We start from the raw sequence: 17413 nt of genomic DNA on the forward strand, positions 1-17413 counted from the left end.
TTATACGTTTGTACATACATCTATCTAAGCCGCTGCCATCTCTAGATCGCTCAAGCACTAGAGGTGCAGTCGGTAATTTACCGCCTATGGTAAACGCTTGAAAATGTGGTGTCCATCCATTAAAATTCACCCTGTATGTATATTTATATGTATATTAGTTTAAAAAAGCTGCTTCCGTCGATAACAGTCGAGGCGCTCTCGCGACGACGGCCGCGGACGATTTTGAGCTATAAGCCTATAAATTCCATCCTTGGTCCATAGGCCATAACCTGATAGCCCGTTCATTGCCGTCCACTCCGTCCACTGTCCAGTCCATTCGTCAACGTTTGTATCAATGGTAGTAATTACCACGTGGTTTTTCGGAAAAAATCTTGGCTATTGTATATTTCTAAAAAAATACAAGAACATCGAATTACTACGCGGATATTTTTTCCTCCCCTCGAAAATCGACTTATACATATATTCATGATTTAGATCCGCGCGCGGCGCGATGAATGTCGCTCAGTCTACGAGGATGAAAAGGAAAAGGAGTATCGAGCGAGAATCCCCGTATTGTTATGAGAGTCCGTTGAGGGGTTTTAAAAAAAGGTAATGACTCTGACAATAGATTTATTATTATCCGAAACATGAAACTGAAGACTGATGATTTTTATCGACCAGTCTGGAGGAGCTTAGGACCATCGTGGGCAATGTTGTTTACAACAAGAACGAGAGGTTAACATGCGATAGGCGGAAATTGAGTAAACAAGATGCGACGGGTTCTTCTGGCAGAAAGACTTCGTCGCGAAATAGTGTAATTGTTATCAATGACAGTGAAACAGACGATGGGAATGACGACGACAATAACGATGAAACAAATGATGGCGATAAGGGAGACGCCTCGATCAGCATTATTGAATGCAGCTCGAAATCGGCTTCGCCTGCACAACGGAGAAAAAGAGTTAAAGTCTCCAACGAGCAAATGAAAAAATCGTCCACAATATCACTGGACAGTGATTTATCCGTTCTTTCCATCCTTTCGGACTGGTCAGACTCGCAGGAATCTATATTAGACGGGGAAAATATAGGTGAGTCGATTCTATTTGGTTTCCCTTGCGAAAGAAAGTTCTGAGCAAGGGAATTCATTCGATCAATACTATTCTAAAGTAGTACTTGTATATCTCGTAACGTTTAGCGCCGCTGCAAACTGAGGACGATGTGGTCGAGTTATGGTCGTGTCTGAAGAATTCGCCAAAAGCAAAAAAGGGGAAGAAAAGTGCAAAAAGTGACACGAGAGAGAAGAAAGATGTGAGGTCCAATTATTTTGCTATAAACAAGAAGAGACCTTATGAGACGAACATACTGTTTAGGATAGACAGAAGGCCGAATTTTAAATATCTCAAACGTTTAACGGAAAATACGAAACAAAATGCGCAGAAGAAACTGACGAAACAAGGTCTATTCCAAAACAGAATTGCAGCCAAATCGTTCGTCAAGCCAGTCGAGCAAAGCCCGTTGAATCGTTTGGACCGCAGTCAGAGAAAAAGGCGACATAACAATAACTTGGACTCGAATCCCACAGAGCTCCACAAAGCGCATTGCAGCAATGAGCTGCAAGGAGAAGCAGAGAGAACTAATTCAGATCTGAATTCAAGCACGACGAATTCAAAACATAAATTAAGAGAGATTATTGTTGATGGCTGCAATGTGGCAATGGCGTATGATTCTTTTCTTTTAATCATGCATGTTATTATTGATATGCAAATACTGATAAGTTTTCATGAACTGCGAAAATTGGCTAATTACATATATATCTTCATAAATTTTTTTATACAAAATTTATGAAGATTATTATACTATACGTGTTGTTCAAACGCAAGAATTAAAAAAATCGAAATACATAAAGTATATTGCAATTTTTATAAATTTTATAACTCAACTATATATATATATATATATATAAATTTAAAGTATATATATTTTATAATTATATAAATTCATATATATATATTTTATATATATATAAATTTAAACACATATATATGTATAGTTGAGTTATAAAATTTATAAAAATTGCAATATACTTTATGTATTTCGTTTTTTTAATTTCTGCGTTTGAGCAACACATGTGATAATCTTGTTTACGTTATATTTTAGCCATACAAACGGTAAAGAATTCTCAGAGAAAGGTATCAAAATAGTGGTAAATTTTTTTACGAAGAGGGGGCACGTTGTGAAGGTTTTCTTACCCCAGCACGTTCGGAGAAAGGAACACACGTTTCTTGAGCAACTATACAAAGAGGGCACAGTTGTTTTTACGCCTAGCCGCAAAATTGGTGGTAGACAAATTACATCCTACGATGATCGGTAGATATAATCATCACTATTTTTATTATACAAAATAGAAAAATAGCATACATATTTTATTACATTCTCTCTCTTTAATACAAAGTAAAAATTATTTCTATGTACAGTAAAATGTTCCATTTTCTTCTAACAGTATATAATATATAATATTAGACCCATTGTTTATATAAACACATCTTTTCACAGAAGTACAAATTAATTATGAATTTTTTGATATTCGTACTTTATACAGCTTAGTTTTATCTCAATTAATATCTTCTTGTTTATAGTAAAATACTGTAAATTATAATGAATTTTGCCCCTTCACTTTTGTTTATTGTGGAAATAATTGGAAATCTGTTTATATATTAATTAAAACATCGAAGATATAAATTTAGATCTTTCTAATTGTGTCTTTTTTTATCGTAATTTATTTTAAAATATATAAAATTTAGATCTTTCTCATTGTTTTTTTTTATCGTAGATTTATTTTGAAATATGCGACGTCATGTGGAGGTATAGTGATTTCCTCGGATCAATACAGAGATTTATATAGGGAGAAACCGGAATGGCGCAATACTATTTTGAATCGTTTACTGACACCCACCTTTGTTGGGGATTACATCATGTTTCCGGAAGATCCGTTAGGCAAGTTTGGACCTAATCTCGAGAGATTTCTGCGACATTAAGACCAATATAATACCATAATATGTGCTTTTCCATCAAATTAAGTACAAGACCAATTAATGTCTTGTTATCAAGAAAATGAATTTTTTTGACCATGATATTTTTCAGATATTTATCTATATTCATTTTTTCTTTCTTTTTGTATATATTCAGTACGTGCTTTTTACATTTAAAAAAAACGAAAAAATTTATATACGACTAAATTTGTACTTGTGTTAAGTTTGTACATTCATACGGTGTGCACGGTAGTTTATGAGAATTGAATTATATGCTGCAGAGAAAAATGAACAGATGAACTTGTTTTTTTTTTTTTTTTATAAAGCGCATTATAAATATATACGAAAAGTTGTGAAATTAATTTATATTTCTATAATAAAATATGTTTGTACATGCAAGAGATACAGTCGTTGCAACGTTGTAAAAAAGTAATTTATTTCTTACAAAACTCTGCTATTGAAATGTGTTCTGTCATACTGTGTGACAAATGTATGCGAGGTAAGTTGTTAAAAAAAAGTTTTTTAATAAAAAAAAAGATAATTATAAATTTGATTTTAGACTATATAGTTGTGATTTCCTTACAGCTCATTTGTTTGAAAATTATATAATTAATATGAAAATGGTATAAATGATGTGTTACAAACTTACAAAACTTGATAGAAAAAAAAAATGTTCAAGATCACAAACTACATTGTTTATCCTACGCTGGTCTCCAACAATGTTTCCCCGATTGATGAACGAAAGCCATACTTTCTTGCGCGGATTCACGTGCAAAACGTTGCATCACATTCTCGCTGTCGCTATTATGACGCGCATTAGATAATACTGCTTCATGTTGGAAGGCCGAACTAACAGCTGAAAACAGTTTTATGTAAGAATGTAGAGACTATTCTATAACACTGGAAAGTTCAATTTAATAAAAAGATTAAATATATATTTAAGCATTTAGTTCTCTATGAATGAGCATTTAGATATGTACATAAATATATCGAACTGAATATACTATATAAATTAAAGATGTAGATAAAACTTCTATATACATATTTTTTTTATTTTTTAATATAAAATGTATCGATTTACTTGATTTGGCGAATAGCTTTCTCAGCACATAATCATCGTCCGTGGTCGGAACTGACTTCTCTCCTTCCGTGGAACGTCCCAGGCGACGGCCGATCAGACAAGAGACACGTTCACCCTCAAACATCGCGGAGACATTTTTCTTACCCGAATGCGAACTCTTTTTGTGCTTCTTATGTTTATGAGCGGACGTGACTTCGCCCTCATCTAATTTATTCTTTTCCACAGGACTGTTATCTGGAGATCTCACTGGGATTACATCCTGTTCGCAATTGTTTTCCTTAAATGTGTTTTCTATATTGCTGTTCCTTTCAACGTCTACATTGGAATCCGTATCGAAATTTTCATTGCATTTGCTTGGAGATTTTTCTGTATTACTTTGATCGGATGGTGAACTTCGATCCACAAGCGCATCACTTTCCGTCGCGACAGCTTCGATGGGCCTCGAATTGTTGTTTTGTTCGTCGCGTTTCCCTTCGCAAGTGCCGTTGCTCGCGCCTTCAGTTTCGTCGCGCGTCGACTTTACGCTAGCGCTTATTTTCTTGCTGAGAATCGACGCTAATTTTTTCATCTGCTCGATCTTGCTGAGGGAGAAGCCACTGGGTGTTAATTTAGATTCTCTGAACAAGCGATCCGACTCGGAAAACTCGCCGTCCAGCGGCTCGTTCAGATTGAACAGCTCCACAAGATCGGTCGTTTTGAATAGGCGACGTTGGCGTGGATCGTCAAGAACTTTGTTCGAGAGCAGTAACTTGAAGATCTGTCTGTGGTATATCTGAAAAGAGAGATGCAGATTGCTGTTACTAGGCCATTCGATTCTTATTATAAACGTAATTTATACAACTTTTTTATTATTAAAATTCGTGGAACACGATCTGCTGTTACCAACCTTCTCCTCAATCGTACCGGCGGTAATTAATCTGTAGATGGTGACTTGTTTATTCTGGCCTATTCTCCACGCGCGTTCCCTCGCTTGAGCGTCCGTGGCAGGATTCCAATCGGGATCGTAAATGATCACTCGATTCGCGCCGGTCAGGTTTACTCCCAGGCCTCCTACGCGCGTCGTCAGTAGAAATACGAAATACGACGTGTCCTTTGGAAAAAAAAGAAAAATTAATTTTTTCAAGAATATTATTTCTGCCATGAATTTTTTTAGCGATGAATATGTACATTATTAAATTTGTAAATCGTTTGCTGTCGTTGAGACATTACTGTTGTCCCATCCAGTCTTAAATAAGTGTACCCCTCGCGTTGCAAAAGAGACTCCAAAATGTGCAGCATCTGTACAAAGAAAATTAAGTATGACAATTAATTTATTTGGCGGATTAATTGTATATAATTAATAAAATATCTAATATAGTAAATCTAATAAATAATTTGAATTCGAAAAATCGCAAAATTGAAGTATCTTTTGTAAAAGTGTCATGTCAATTTCAAAACAATATGTAATATTTATTCATCAAATGTCTCTTTTATAAAAGCATTCCATAATATCGATACACTTTTGAAATGATTCAACGAATATAAAATTTAAATGTCAAAGATTATATTTACCTGTCTTCCCTGAGTAAAAAGTAACACTCTGTGTCCTTGTTTCTGCCAGATTTTCAAAAGAGATCGGACCACTGTCATTTTCCCAGAACGTTTCCAATAGCCGAACTGCTCTAAGTGCTCTTCGGACAAATTGATATCTTCATCGGAGTTCTTAAGTAAAAAGAAACAAAGTTTATAATATCGTAAATGTTACCGAGTGTAAATGTTAGTGGTCTTACTTGCTCTCTGGTGTACAAAAACAAATCCGGATGATTGCATAACTTTCTCAGCGCTGACAAAGCAATGAGAAACCTCGCTCTGTATCTTCCACTGTCCTGACGATTATTTCTCTCGTGAAGAATAAAGGAAACGTCATCGGAGCACAGATACTTTTTATACAGCTTCTTCTGCTCATTCGTCAAGCTACAAAATAATACCTGAGAAAAAAAAACATATTATTGTAATAACAATTGAAAAACTCGATACTTCTCTGTATCTTTGAAACAAGATTATTCGGAAGAAAAAAGATAAAAATGGATGGGAAAACAATATCTGTAATAGACGTATCTATTCTTAAAAAAAAAAACGAGGAGAACCTGCTCGTTTTTTTCCGGTAGAGTGAGATGATGTTTCACATCAGTCTTCGTTCTTCGAAGCATGTACGGCGTGATGGTGTCTTTCAGCATAGTGGCTATTTGGAGGGCCGTTGCTTCCTGCAACGGCGTGGCGTTCACGTAACCGCCGCGTGTTATGGGCATCGCGATATGTTCAAGAAATGCAGGCAGGGTGCCCAGTTTGCCAGGAAGAATGAAATCGAACAAGGACCACAGTTCCTTCAGGGAATTCTGCATTGGGCTACCGCTCAGCAGCAATCGATGCGGCGTCGAGAGTCGCTTCACCGCTCGGCTCACCTGCAAAAGGTACAGTATAATTTAATTAATATAAGAGATAATATTGTGTGATATTTGCAATTTCTTGTAATTTCTTTTATGTTATAATAGGTCTATTATGTTAACTAGACACCACCACCATTACCATCCACCATCACCACCCACCACCACCATCCATTTTAATTAAACAAATTTTAACAATTAAAAAAAAAACTTTTTCAAAAAAATGACGTTTTAATCGGCCATTTTGAATCGGTTATTTTTAAATAAAATCATGATTTTTTTAAAAATAGCCACATAAAATTTATCTTTAAGATGAGCCCAGAAAGAAGTCTATATTTTTTTGGAAGATATGAATTTTTAAACATTGGGGAAAAGAGGCTTCAACGCAGGTAACACGGCAATTCTAAGAAAGGATTAATTACCTTCGCTTGTGGATTACGAATCGTATGGCCTTCGTCCAGGACAACATAATGCCATTGACTGGACACAAGCAAATCTTTGTGTTTGAGAACTCCGTTGTAAGAAGTAATGAGTATTCCGCCAGTTTGTAGGGATTCTATCAAACTTTCAGGATCACCTGAAACATTGCGAATATTATATGTGTGGCTAATAACTTATAAGCAATATATACATACGTATATTGTATACACATATAAATAAGTTCTTTTACCATTATAACCACCAGAATGGTGAAGCACAACGACTCTGAAGAAGGGCCACCAATCGTGAAAATGCTTCACCCACTGTTCCATTAAAGTAGCAGGACATACAACTATAGTCGGGCCTAATCCCCTGAATCTGTCAATCGTGAATAGAAAATTTTTCAAGTGCATTAACGCATTTATATTATAAATATAACGATGAACATAAGTCGTGAAAATAAAACAATATAAAAAAAGTCTCGCTAAAAACAAAAACGTTCTACCTGTTTTGTAAAAGTATAAATTTTACGAAGATGTGTAATACCGTCCGTTATGAGAGAGCAATTCGCTGCAATCCAGACCCGCGAAGAACGCAATGACCTCCACTGTTTTTCCTAATCCCATCTCGTCGCCCAGCAGGCCGCCTAATTTACGACCATGTAATTCCCACAGCCACTTAACTGCGACCTTTTGATACCTACACGTTTAAAAAATATATTTAAAATTATATTATAAAAATGATGTCGATTTAATCATATATTAATACAAATATGAAACTGAATGTTAAATTGAATCAGAATACAGAAAATTTATCCATGTCAAAATAATTTAAAAAGACTAAAATAAAATTTAAATCTTTTTTTTTCTTCAATTAAACTAAATATTATATCAAGTAAAATATTTTATAAATAAAATAGTAAAATTTGACAAAAAGTAGCGCATCTACCTGTACAATTTTTCCCAAATACATTGTGGCACTTTAAAAAGAGTATCAATTTTATGCATTGCTTCATCTTTGGGATAAGTGTTCGTTTCTACTCTCTGCTTAAACAATCGATGATCTCCGTCATCTCGAGCTGGATAAATTAAAAAAATAATACGATCAAAATAACGAATAATAAAATAATAGTAAAAGGAACAAATAATTCACTTCAATTACAAACTTACTTCTTTTTATGCGGGTGTATCCTGATTTAGCTAAAGTTTTCCTTTTTTTAGATGATGCCTTATCCTCTACATCTGAAAAGAGATTTCTTGTTAAATGTAGATACAACTCTTTTGAATTTATCCAAACAGATCTAATATTAATATTACCGGAATCCACTTCATTATCACTGGGAACATATTCGCTTTCCGAACTGTTGTCAGCAGGCTCATTTGCTACAGTGGAGTCTGCCTTGTCTATATTTTGCAGAGTGTTATCTCTGCTGTTCTCATGTTTAGACTTTTGGCATCTTTTACTACTCGTTCCTGCATCAGTACTGTGCAACTTTGTTTTCTTGACTGGCACCGAATGATCTTTGTCAGTAGATGCCTTAGATACTTTCTTTAGTTTCCTCTTTTGTTCAGCGAGAGCAGCTTGTTGTTTAAAGTACTTCTCGAGGTCTAACAATTGAGAACTTTTATTGGCAGTCCTATAAAGTAAAGTAATAATTATTTAAATATATTAAGATTGTTCAAATATTATATTCCAAGTTTAATTTAAATTATCACACAAATAAACTTTTTTTATATTATACCCTTCTTTTTGCTCCAGAGCTGTCTGTTTAAAGACCGCTTCAAACGGAGTAATTTCCCCAATCTCGACCTGCTTTTGCAGCTCTGACCTATGGTCCTCTTTGCCCTTAACTTCGGCATTCCCTTCGGCAATCAGTTCGACAACATCTTGTATTTCGTGCTGATTGCTTGACTCTGTAGCACATTTGATCTGTTCCGACACCTCTTGCAAAACGCTGTCTTCCGTTTTAATAGACACTATCTGTAGACATTAGCGAATGTTATTTCATAGAGAGAAGAAAAAGATTTAAAAAATGTAACAAAACCGTTATTATTTTATATTGTATTGATACAAATTAAGTATAAAAGTTATTTGTACTTTCACGTGTCACATGTGACATGAAGTGTTTGTTTAGAACACTCTAACCTAAATGACTGCTCGACATTATTCAATTACCTCTCGCAAATCATTTGGAAACTCGTCGTTTAGCATAATTCCCATCGCGTCGTCACCAAGACTCGACGCACCACGCGAGTCGTTATTGCTTGTCTCTGCCATCCTGTGAAATCACATTCCGCACACGAAGATGCCCATTGCGGCCGGACTTAAGGCATGTATGAAATCGATCTTCCGACAGATATATACAGATATATACTCGTACAGGGGATCGTGCGTGTATACAGTACACCGGACATAAATCGCATAGAATAGATCAATCAATTATTCGTAAAAGTTGTCTCTCATTCGTATTCTAAGGCCAGCTTGAAACGAGAATCTGCGAATGTTTTTATCGCGCAGGAATTGCTGCCTATTTTACCGATGATCGAATTGTCCCTTTAAATTCAGAGCGTAGATTTAAACGCGAATCGGCGAATTCAAATATATAGCAAATAGCGCATTATCTATACGTATGACGCATTAGTATGATGAACGAATAATTGATTACATCAGATTACACAATATCGAAATGACTAATAAGCTTAGAATCGATATGTTAAGTGTATTATATTTATATATGTATATTGTTCATGTTATTGTTCGATTGCTTTATATTTGCGACATTTGTCGAGATAAATTTAAAAAAAAAATTCAATGTATTTTGATACGAGATAATACAAAGTAGAGCGTTTATTTCAAATACGCAACATAATCTTCGTCAGAATTTACAATAAAAATAATTCACATTTTTCTCGTACGTTTAACGAGATCGTCATTTAATCATTTTCTTTTTTTAAATTACGACGAACGTTCGCATAATTAAAAATGTACTTTGATACGAGATAATACAAAGTAGAACGTTTATTTCAAATACGTAACGTAATCTTCGTCAGAATTTACAATAAAAATAATTCACATTTTTCTCGTACATTTAACGAGATCGTCATTTAATTCTTTTCTTTTTTTAAATTACGACGAAAGTTCGCGTAATTAAAAATGTACACGATACGAGATAATACAAAGTAGAACGTCTATTTCAAATACCCCAGACAACGTCTGCGAGAATTGTCTAAAAGATATTTAAAAGATGACTCGACTATAAAAGACGTCTTAGTATCGATTTTAGACTTTGTGTTGTGTCTAGAACGTAACATAATCTTCGTCAGAATTTACAATAAAAAAAATTTACATTTTTCGCGTATGTTTAACGAGGTCGTCATTTAATTCTTTTTTTTTTATTACGGCGAAAGTTCGCGTTTTCGCTTAAATATAAGTTAAATGAGACGAACTCAAAATAACATAATTATGAAAGACTAATAAAGAAATAAATGTGTCTTATAATACTATAACTCAATTCGATACGATATATTTAGGAAACGATATATTTCGAAGGTTTACGGTTGGCGGGGTACGCGAAAACCATCGGCGGTTCTTCTATACTTCTGTTTCTTTAAATCTGGCGATAGCGGCATGATGGGTGTTATATTTATGGGTGTTGTGGCGGATTTCAACGATTCCATAGAGTATCTACAAATAACAATAAGAATGAATGGTACACACTATACGATATCATTGCACTTAAATACTAATTTCAATAAATTATCTATCTATAACTTTGTACATATTGCAAAAACGAATCTCACAAGGAGATCCGTTTTCTCCGATCTCGTTCGGAGATATGCAGTATCGTTCGTTCGTTTTATATTAGATATATTTTATATCACAAAGCTTTTCGCACTTTACCCTGTCATCCCTGTGCTCGAGTGATGCATGAATGAGATACCGGAGTCGGGCGTCTCCCTCACGCGGTACATGCGGGATTGCGGAGTTTCCCTCTGCACCTCGGCGAACTGCAGCTTCTTGTTGAGAGCCGCAGCTGTCTTCTCGTATTCCTTCTTCAAATTCATGTACTTCTCCGTCAACACTTTCAAATTGCGCTGCTGCATCCAGTACCGGCTCTTCAGGATCTCGTACTTTTTATCCTTGAAGCGGCGCGTCGTCGACAGCGGTAAATTAATTTAAAAAAAAATACAAAGGATATAATAGAAACGTGAGAAATGTATAAAGAGATGTGATATAGACACAATAATAAGAAATTATAAGGAATTATAAGAGGAGAAACCGAGAAGGTATATATATATATATATATATAAGAGTAGGATAAACATTTTATGTATGTACGATGTCAAAGAAGCGCTGCATCACTATTTTCATCTGGCCGACGCGGAACGTTTCCACCTTCTGCAGTGTTTCCAGGATCTCGAGCATGGAATGGAAGAACGGGGTGACCTGCGGCGGCAACGGATCTTCCAGCCCTACCGATATGATGTCGGTGCGCCGACACTGCGGACACGGTTGCTTCTCGACGGTGGTGCCTATAAGTCACGAGGATGAACAGACAAAATCGTGGAAAACAAGATCGTAATTTCGATCGCGAGAAGATTTTTTTAAATAAATTTTTTACATTGCTGCTGACAAGCCTGGCAGAAGATATGACCGCACTGCGTGATGTGATACGGACGTTTTCCCCTGTACGTCGGGGAGTAGCATTTGTTACAGATCAAAATAATGTTGTCAAACATTCTGGAACGCTGAAACAGAGTTGATCGTAATTTTTTCGAGGCTATACTTAATCTCTCTCTCTCTCTCTCTCTCTCTCTCTCTCTCTCTCTCTCTCAAATAAAATTGCAATCGTAATTTCAAACACGACTTACCGAATCTTTGCTCATTTTCGGCAAACGTTTCCTTCGTTCAGACGCAAAAAATGAAGTATATATCTACTGGATGTATATAATGCTGGATAAAATTGAAATTATTCTCATGTATATATTCAATTTGATTAATCGAATGCTATCTACTTATGGGAACAAAAGAAGGCTACGATTCGAAATGGCTTAATTAATCGAACACTATCTATTTATGGGAACAGAAGGAGAGTGCGACTCGAAATAGCGTTAAGAAACAATTGAAGTTCAACGTTTCCGCCTATCTTCACGGTTTAAATAATAAGGGTAGATTCGTGACTCACGGGTAAAAAAAAATTGGCGATGATTTTATTTCCTACGAATTTCGAGGAAACTTTTTGTTACATTTCTAAAATTGAATCCTTTAAATAAGTTGCATTTATAAAAGTGTAAACAATTAAATTGTAATCTAATCTATCTTTAAAACATTTCTTTAAACAAAAAAGAAATAATAATAATTCTATCCGTGTTAACAAAGTAGTACATGCATGTATAATACATGTATTTATACTTAATAAATTCGTTAATATTAATAAATTAGCGAGAGAAGGTCAATGAGCGGTCACAGGCATAGGATTTTGGTGCTTCTAATATTTATGTGTGAATTTTACATACGCAGTTCATTGAATCTAGAAAATATATGTAAAATTAATACAGAAATATTAGAAGCACCAAGATTTTGCGATGACCGTTCATTAGTCTTTTCTCAATTTATTTGATTACTTGATAAATTAATCGCCGATTAAATCTTGATAAGTTAATCGCCTGCTGATCGATATCGATAAACTTTCAACTTATTATTTAATTTATCGTTTTGCGCATCCCTAAAGACACTGTCGACTCTCGCTTCCGCGGCAGGAAATCAAATCAAGAGAACCAGCAACTTTTTGGGAGTCGCAACGTAGCATCTTCAACTACTTCAAGTCGGTCGCGCCGAGCCGACGAGTCCGCCTCGGAAATAGTCGGGAATAGTCGAGAGAACCGAGCAACGATGTGTAAACACTACAAACCGGTTCGGCGTCGCGCCGACAGATGACGGGAGAGGCGCCCTCCTCAGGGGCTGCGTTCGCCCTGGCGTTTACAGGCGCTCACAACATCATTTCGTCCTTGTTGTTTATCAAATGTTAAACAAGGACAAATGATGCTTATAAGCGCTTTAAGCGCCAAACCGAACGCAGCCCGAGTGTGTCTGTTGGTTTTAGCTGTTGAAATTCAGTTGGTTTTCGTGCGCGAGCCACGGACTGATGGATATTCGTATCGCGCCGACGTCCAATAGAAGAAGTCCTCCACCTCGTAGGAATTTCAGCGACATAAACGAAACATCTCTAGGATGTGCGCGCGAGCGACTATCCTAGGTACTTTCGGCGATCGCCCAGCCAATCGGCAGCGCGTCCCTACACTCCCTACATCCGCGCCTCGGGAACAGTCGGGAGAGCCGAGCATTACCGAGCTCGAGCTGGCAGTCGCGTCGCGCGTTGGTATATCGCGACGTCGCAAATTCCCATTTCCCATAGTCGCAGGACGCAGCAGATTCGTAGACATCAGTTCCACGGTATACAACAAAACGCGTCGGTTGTTCACTTCACGGCGGCGGCGACGATTATCGGGCCGCGGACCGCGCGGTAGCGTCTAGCGACGAGACATATATCGCCGGAGCACTGTCGGTCGCCCCGTGGCAGGTCGTCGGTGATCGCGAAAAATGCGACAGCCGCGCGTATGAGCGAGCCCCTTAGGTAAAGAAAGAGAGAAAAAAAAACAGAAAGAAGCAGAGACTCGACGACGCATCTCCGTGCGCGGACATCCGTGGCACGTATACTCGTAATAATATATACGCCACGCCACGGCAACTGCCATATCCGATTCGTTCCTCGGGTCCCGGTTCTTTTTTTTCCTCTCTCCGTCTCGCTCTCTTCGCCTCTCCCTCTCTCTCTCGCGCGCGAACACGATCGTCACGATCGCCTCCGCGCGATACGATACGGATGCCTTCCACGTAATCTACGTCCCGGTAGGTGCGATAGCCCCCGGTATATCCGTGGAATCGAGCCCGATAGCCGCCGCCTCTCTTCCCCTCCCCCGCACCTCCTCCCTCCTCACCTCCTCTCCACCCGCCGATCATCCCGTTTCTTTCGCGATCGCGAACTCACCGCCCGCCGCCTCCCGCTTCCGCTCGCTCGCTCGTGTTGCGTTGCGTGTCCGCGTTCGCGACGCCTTGGGTAAGTGATTGTCGGTGCGACCGGGACGACGACGCCGAGTTGCCTAGACGCTTCGGCTACGCGAGCCTCTCCGACCGGAGCCAAGCCGATCACGACCACGTAAAGCGAGTAGTTGTTCGAGGAAAAAAATGGATGAGGTTGCAAGCTGATAGCGTGCGAAATTGTCGGAGCTTTTAAATAAAGTAAAAGAGTCGATCAGTCCGAGTGCTGTCGGAGAGTTTCACGTTGTCGCGGAGGTACTCGCGATCGCTGGGCGTTCCTGAGGGAAAGGACGGGATTCGCGACAATCTGTTCCTCTCGGCCGTACTCGTACTTTCTCGTCGCTTGAAATAAGTGTCGACTCGGAGATCGGAGCGGAAAGAAAGAGGAAGAGATTGTAAGAGATCGCGACTGAGAAGAGCCAGCTTGGCGAACCCGGTTTTTGTTCTTTACAACAAATCTTGGAGCCGCGATAGTTTTACACAGTTAACGAACGAACGAACGTTGATTCGAGCGCTGAAGAACAATAATGAAGGGGGGAGGGGGAGGAATAGATTAATAATTAAGATACATATATTGATAAAGTGAAATAGCGGAAGAAAAATTTGATCTTAATTTTTTTTTAACTCCTCTTATTCTCCGGATTCTGCTATAAACCTCCCTTCGAATTAATCGGCGTTCAGAAATTCAGTGTTATTTCAAAAAGTATAATTTGGTATTATATTGTTGTCAACAGGTGATTACTACTACTAAGTTGTGCCACAATCCTTGAATTGCGCAAGAGTAAGACAGTCATGGAATCGTCAGACAGAAAGAACGTGTATCTGAAAACCGGCGACAACTCCTTGAACTCTGGAATGAGGGAGACTATGATCGTCGGCCAGGCTAATATGGCACCAGGTATTTAGACGTAATAAAAATTGCGTAGATTCGTCCTGCCTGTATACAACCTGTACTAGCCTGTACAAGCCTGTGTACTAACCCATGTATTCTTTTTGCAGAGTGCGGTGGAGAGGGTGTGATGAAGCCCAACAACGTGTCCAACGTTTCCACTAATCAGACAAAGTGGTCTAATAACGGCCCTAAAAATTATATCATCAATGCAGTGCCGGTGAAGAACGAGGTGCGACAATCGTTACAATGCCTTGACAGTACTCGGGTTTACACGTAAATTTAAATCATATAGAACAAAGACTGCAATTTAAAAAAGAGATAAATTGTTATTTGAATTAGAGCGGTGTCTGAATGATGCAAATGAAAAATGTACTAATGAGTTTCTTGTGATCACCTTAACGACAGTTACAACGAATATCAATTCATTTCACAGATTGTACATCTCGAAGACGGTAATGCGCATTGCAACAGCAAGAAAATGTATTACTACGATAGACACTACACCGGACACGAGGAGCCAGAGAGACCAACGCGCAGAGGAACGAAGAGATACAGGGACAAAGATGCACCGAAACGGGCACTGTACGTTACGTTACGCGAACACAGATAATATTTGACAGAATTATAATTCGAATATAAAGCGTAACTTATTTGTTTTGCTCTGATTTATCAGTGAAAATTTTTGTAAGAAAAAAATATGTAGACATGATTTGTCGATACAAACAATAGTCATCTAATGAGCATTGAAACGCTTATGATACTTATCGCAATTCTACATCGACGTGTTACAGATCCGCGTTTTTCTACTTCTGCCAAGAGCTACGTGGCAAGATGAGAGAGTTGCACCCCGAGATGGGAGTGGGTGATATTGCAAAGGAATTAGGAAAACTGTGGATGAGTACGGATCTACAGACGAAATCCAAGTACATGGCAATCGCGGAGGAGGATAGAGCCCGATACGAAAGAGTACGTTGTTCTTATACCGAAATATATTGGAGACATTATTCGGGCGATATGTTTCTAACACATTCTGCGGATCGATTACCTTTGACATTCGTGAATTTAACGAAATGATATTTTTTAATGCGCAGGAAATCATCGCGTACAACAAGAGAGTTAAAAATTACGACCCGGAAGAAGTTGGGACCGTATAAGTTGTAATATGGACCCATTAGGACGGACAAGGACGACAACCTTACTTTAATTCGTGTACTCGAATATACTGCGGACGGATGACAAGAGTCGAGACCTGCAAGCGAGTTTTACTACTAACCTAGAATTATCGTTGTATATATTATGTATACTGTTGATATTGTCCGGAAAAGAAAGAAATTGTCTCACAAAAAATTCGGTTATACTTACGATGATAAAAAAAGGAAAAGCCAAATTCGAAAGGGACGAGTTCCATTTTATAATGAATTTCTATATCATACGCAGGCGCTATATTATATACATGACTAACATGCTTTTATATATAATTATATAATATCTATTATATATAATTATATAATATTATATTATATAATAAATAATATGTATTAGGTATACATTATATAATATCCTGGAATATTATACAGTGTATATTATATATACATGCATATATATGAGCTAAATGTAACAGGCACAATAGAATCTTGATTATCCAAATCTATTTCTCATCAAGCATTTGATTATTCGAACGTTCTTTATACTACTTGTGTAATCTAGCATTCAGTCGATCGAGCGTTCGAATAATCAAGATTTTACTATATATATATAATACGTTATAAGGATAGTAATAGTGATTCAAGTAATGGTAACTGCTATGCTATTACACTGCATTAATATTAAGCAATGATAACGATAATGGTAACGTTCGCGAATAATAAAAACGTACATAATGCACCGTGCACCTATATTGCATTGTAGAATTACAGTAGATCGCTTCGCCGAGACATAAGAAATGAGGCGCGAATGAGAGATTAATCAACCGGAGCAATGGAAAAAGCAAGAGATAATTCTGTTAAGACGGAGCTACGTGCAACAACATATGGGTTAATTTGTATCGTAGAAGATTATCAAGAATATTTCCGTGTAATAATTTATTTTATCAACGGAAAAAATTTGATGCAGTGGGGGCAAGAAAAAGTATGTGTTGCCAAAATTAATTATATCAATTGTATGAAAATTGAAACGTGGATGACACTTATTACTTCGGACAAAGCAAAGGAACACACTGAATATGCTGTTAGAAGAACTGAAGAATTATTATATAGCAATATCTAGCATTTCTATTACACTCATTACAGCATAATAATTACCGTCATAATAATTACCGTGATGATAGAGAATTAAAAATTTTTGATATTTGTTAAATTTAAAGTTTGTTGAAAAAAAACGAACGATTTCTAATAAAATATCTTTGTAAAAAGAAGGTATCTTCTAAAAAATCATAAAGAATTCAGAAAAATCTGTCAAATCAAAATGTCAATGGAAAACGAAACGTTGAGAGCTT

The 17413-nt window shown here is 37.2% G+C and overlaps 4 protein-coding genes across 13 annotated transcripts; 2 read left to right on the forward strand and 2 right to left on the reverse strand.

Annotated features, from left to right (window-relative positions):
- The first annotated feature begins 199 nt into the window (after positions 1-199).
- On the forward strand, positions 200-3556 carry LOC105457611 (NEDD4-binding protein 1-like). 2 transcript variants are annotated; one of them, XM_011702387.1, is made up of 6 exons: positions 200-337; positions 475-588; positions 661-1067; positions 1175-1697; positions 2137-2346; positions 2810-3556. In XM_011702387.1, exons 2-6 carry the CDS (start codon positions 491-493, stop codon positions 3012-3014), a joined length of 1443 nt encoding a protein of 480 aa, XP_011700689.1. In that variant the 5' UTR covers positions 200-337; positions 475-490; the 3' UTR covers positions 3015-3556. The 2 variants fall into 2 exon arrangements, with proteins under 2 accessions (XP_011700689.1, XP_011700688.1); XM_011702386.1 differs by having other exon boundaries at positions 200-588.
- LOC105457610 (DNA excision repair protein ERCC-6-like) lies at positions 3424-9655 on the reverse strand. The gene is made up of 15 exons (XM_011702385.1): positions 9108-9655; positions 8674-8912; positions 8249-8568; positions 8102-8173; positions 7881-8010; positions 7479-7631; positions 7183-7310; positions 6935-7089; positions 6216-6530; positions 5859-6056; positions 5641-5790; positions 5257-5367; positions 4976-5179; positions 4090-4861; positions 3424-3864 (listed from the first exon to the last, which is right to left on the reverse strand). The coding sequence occupies exons 1-15, from the start codon at positions 9207-9209 to the stop codon at positions 3710-3712; spliced, it is 3204 nt and encodes a 1067-aa protein (XP_011700687.1). The 5' UTR covers positions 9210-9655; the 3' UTR covers positions 3424-3709.
- Positions 9656-9730: 75 nt separating this feature from the next.
- LOC105457612 (RING finger protein 212B-like) lies at positions 9731-13186 on the reverse strand. Of its 4 annotated transcripts, none has more exons than XM_011702390.1 (6): positions 12844-13186; positions 11804-11885; positions 11554-11680; positions 11271-11464; positions 10833-11071; positions 9731-10616 (listed from the first exon to the last, which is right to left on the reverse strand). In XM_011702390.1, exons 2-6 carry the CDS (start codon positions 11816-11818, stop codon positions 10484-10486), a joined length of 708 nt encoding a protein of 235 aa, XP_011700692.1. In that variant the 5' UTR covers positions 11819-11885; positions 12844-13186; the 3' UTR covers positions 9731-10483. The 4 variants fall into 4 exon arrangements, with proteins under 4 accessions (XP_011700692.1, XP_011700691.1, XP_011700693.1 ...); XM_011702389.1 differs by lacking the exon at positions 12844-13186 and adding an exon at positions 12557-12829; XM_011702391.1 differs by lacking the exon at positions 11804-11885.
- An 89-nt stretch (positions 13187-13275) lies between these two features.
- Positions 13276-16313, forward strand: LOC105457613. Of its 6 annotated transcripts, none has more exons than XM_011702392.1 (6): positions 13276-13385; positions 14762-14925; positions 15027-15148; positions 15353-15501; positions 15711-15885; positions 16011-16313. In XM_011702392.1, the coding sequence occupies exons 2-6, from the start codon at positions 14820-14822 to the stop codon at positions 16071-16073; spliced, it is 615 nt and encodes a 204-aa protein (XP_011700694.1). In that variant the 5' UTR covers positions 13276-13385; positions 14762-14819; the 3' UTR covers positions 16074-16313. The 6 variants fall into 6 exon arrangements, with proteins under 6 accessions (XP_011700694.1, XP_011700698.1, XP_011700695.1 ...); XM_011702396.1 differs by lacking the exon at positions 13276-13385 and adding an exon at positions 13742-13838; XM_011702393.1 differs by lacking the exon at positions 13276-13385 and adding an exon at positions 13948-14046.
- Positions 16314-17413: the final 1100 nt, after the last annotated feature.

Source organism: Wasmannia auropunctata, unplaced genomic scaffold (assembly GCF_000956235.1).
Source record: "Wasmannia auropunctata unplaced genomic scaffold, wasmannia.A_1.0 LD335200.1, whole genome shotgun sequence".
Taxonomy (NCBI): domain Eukaryota; kingdom Metazoa; phylum Arthropoda; class Insecta; order Hymenoptera; family Formicidae; genus Wasmannia; species Wasmannia auropunctata.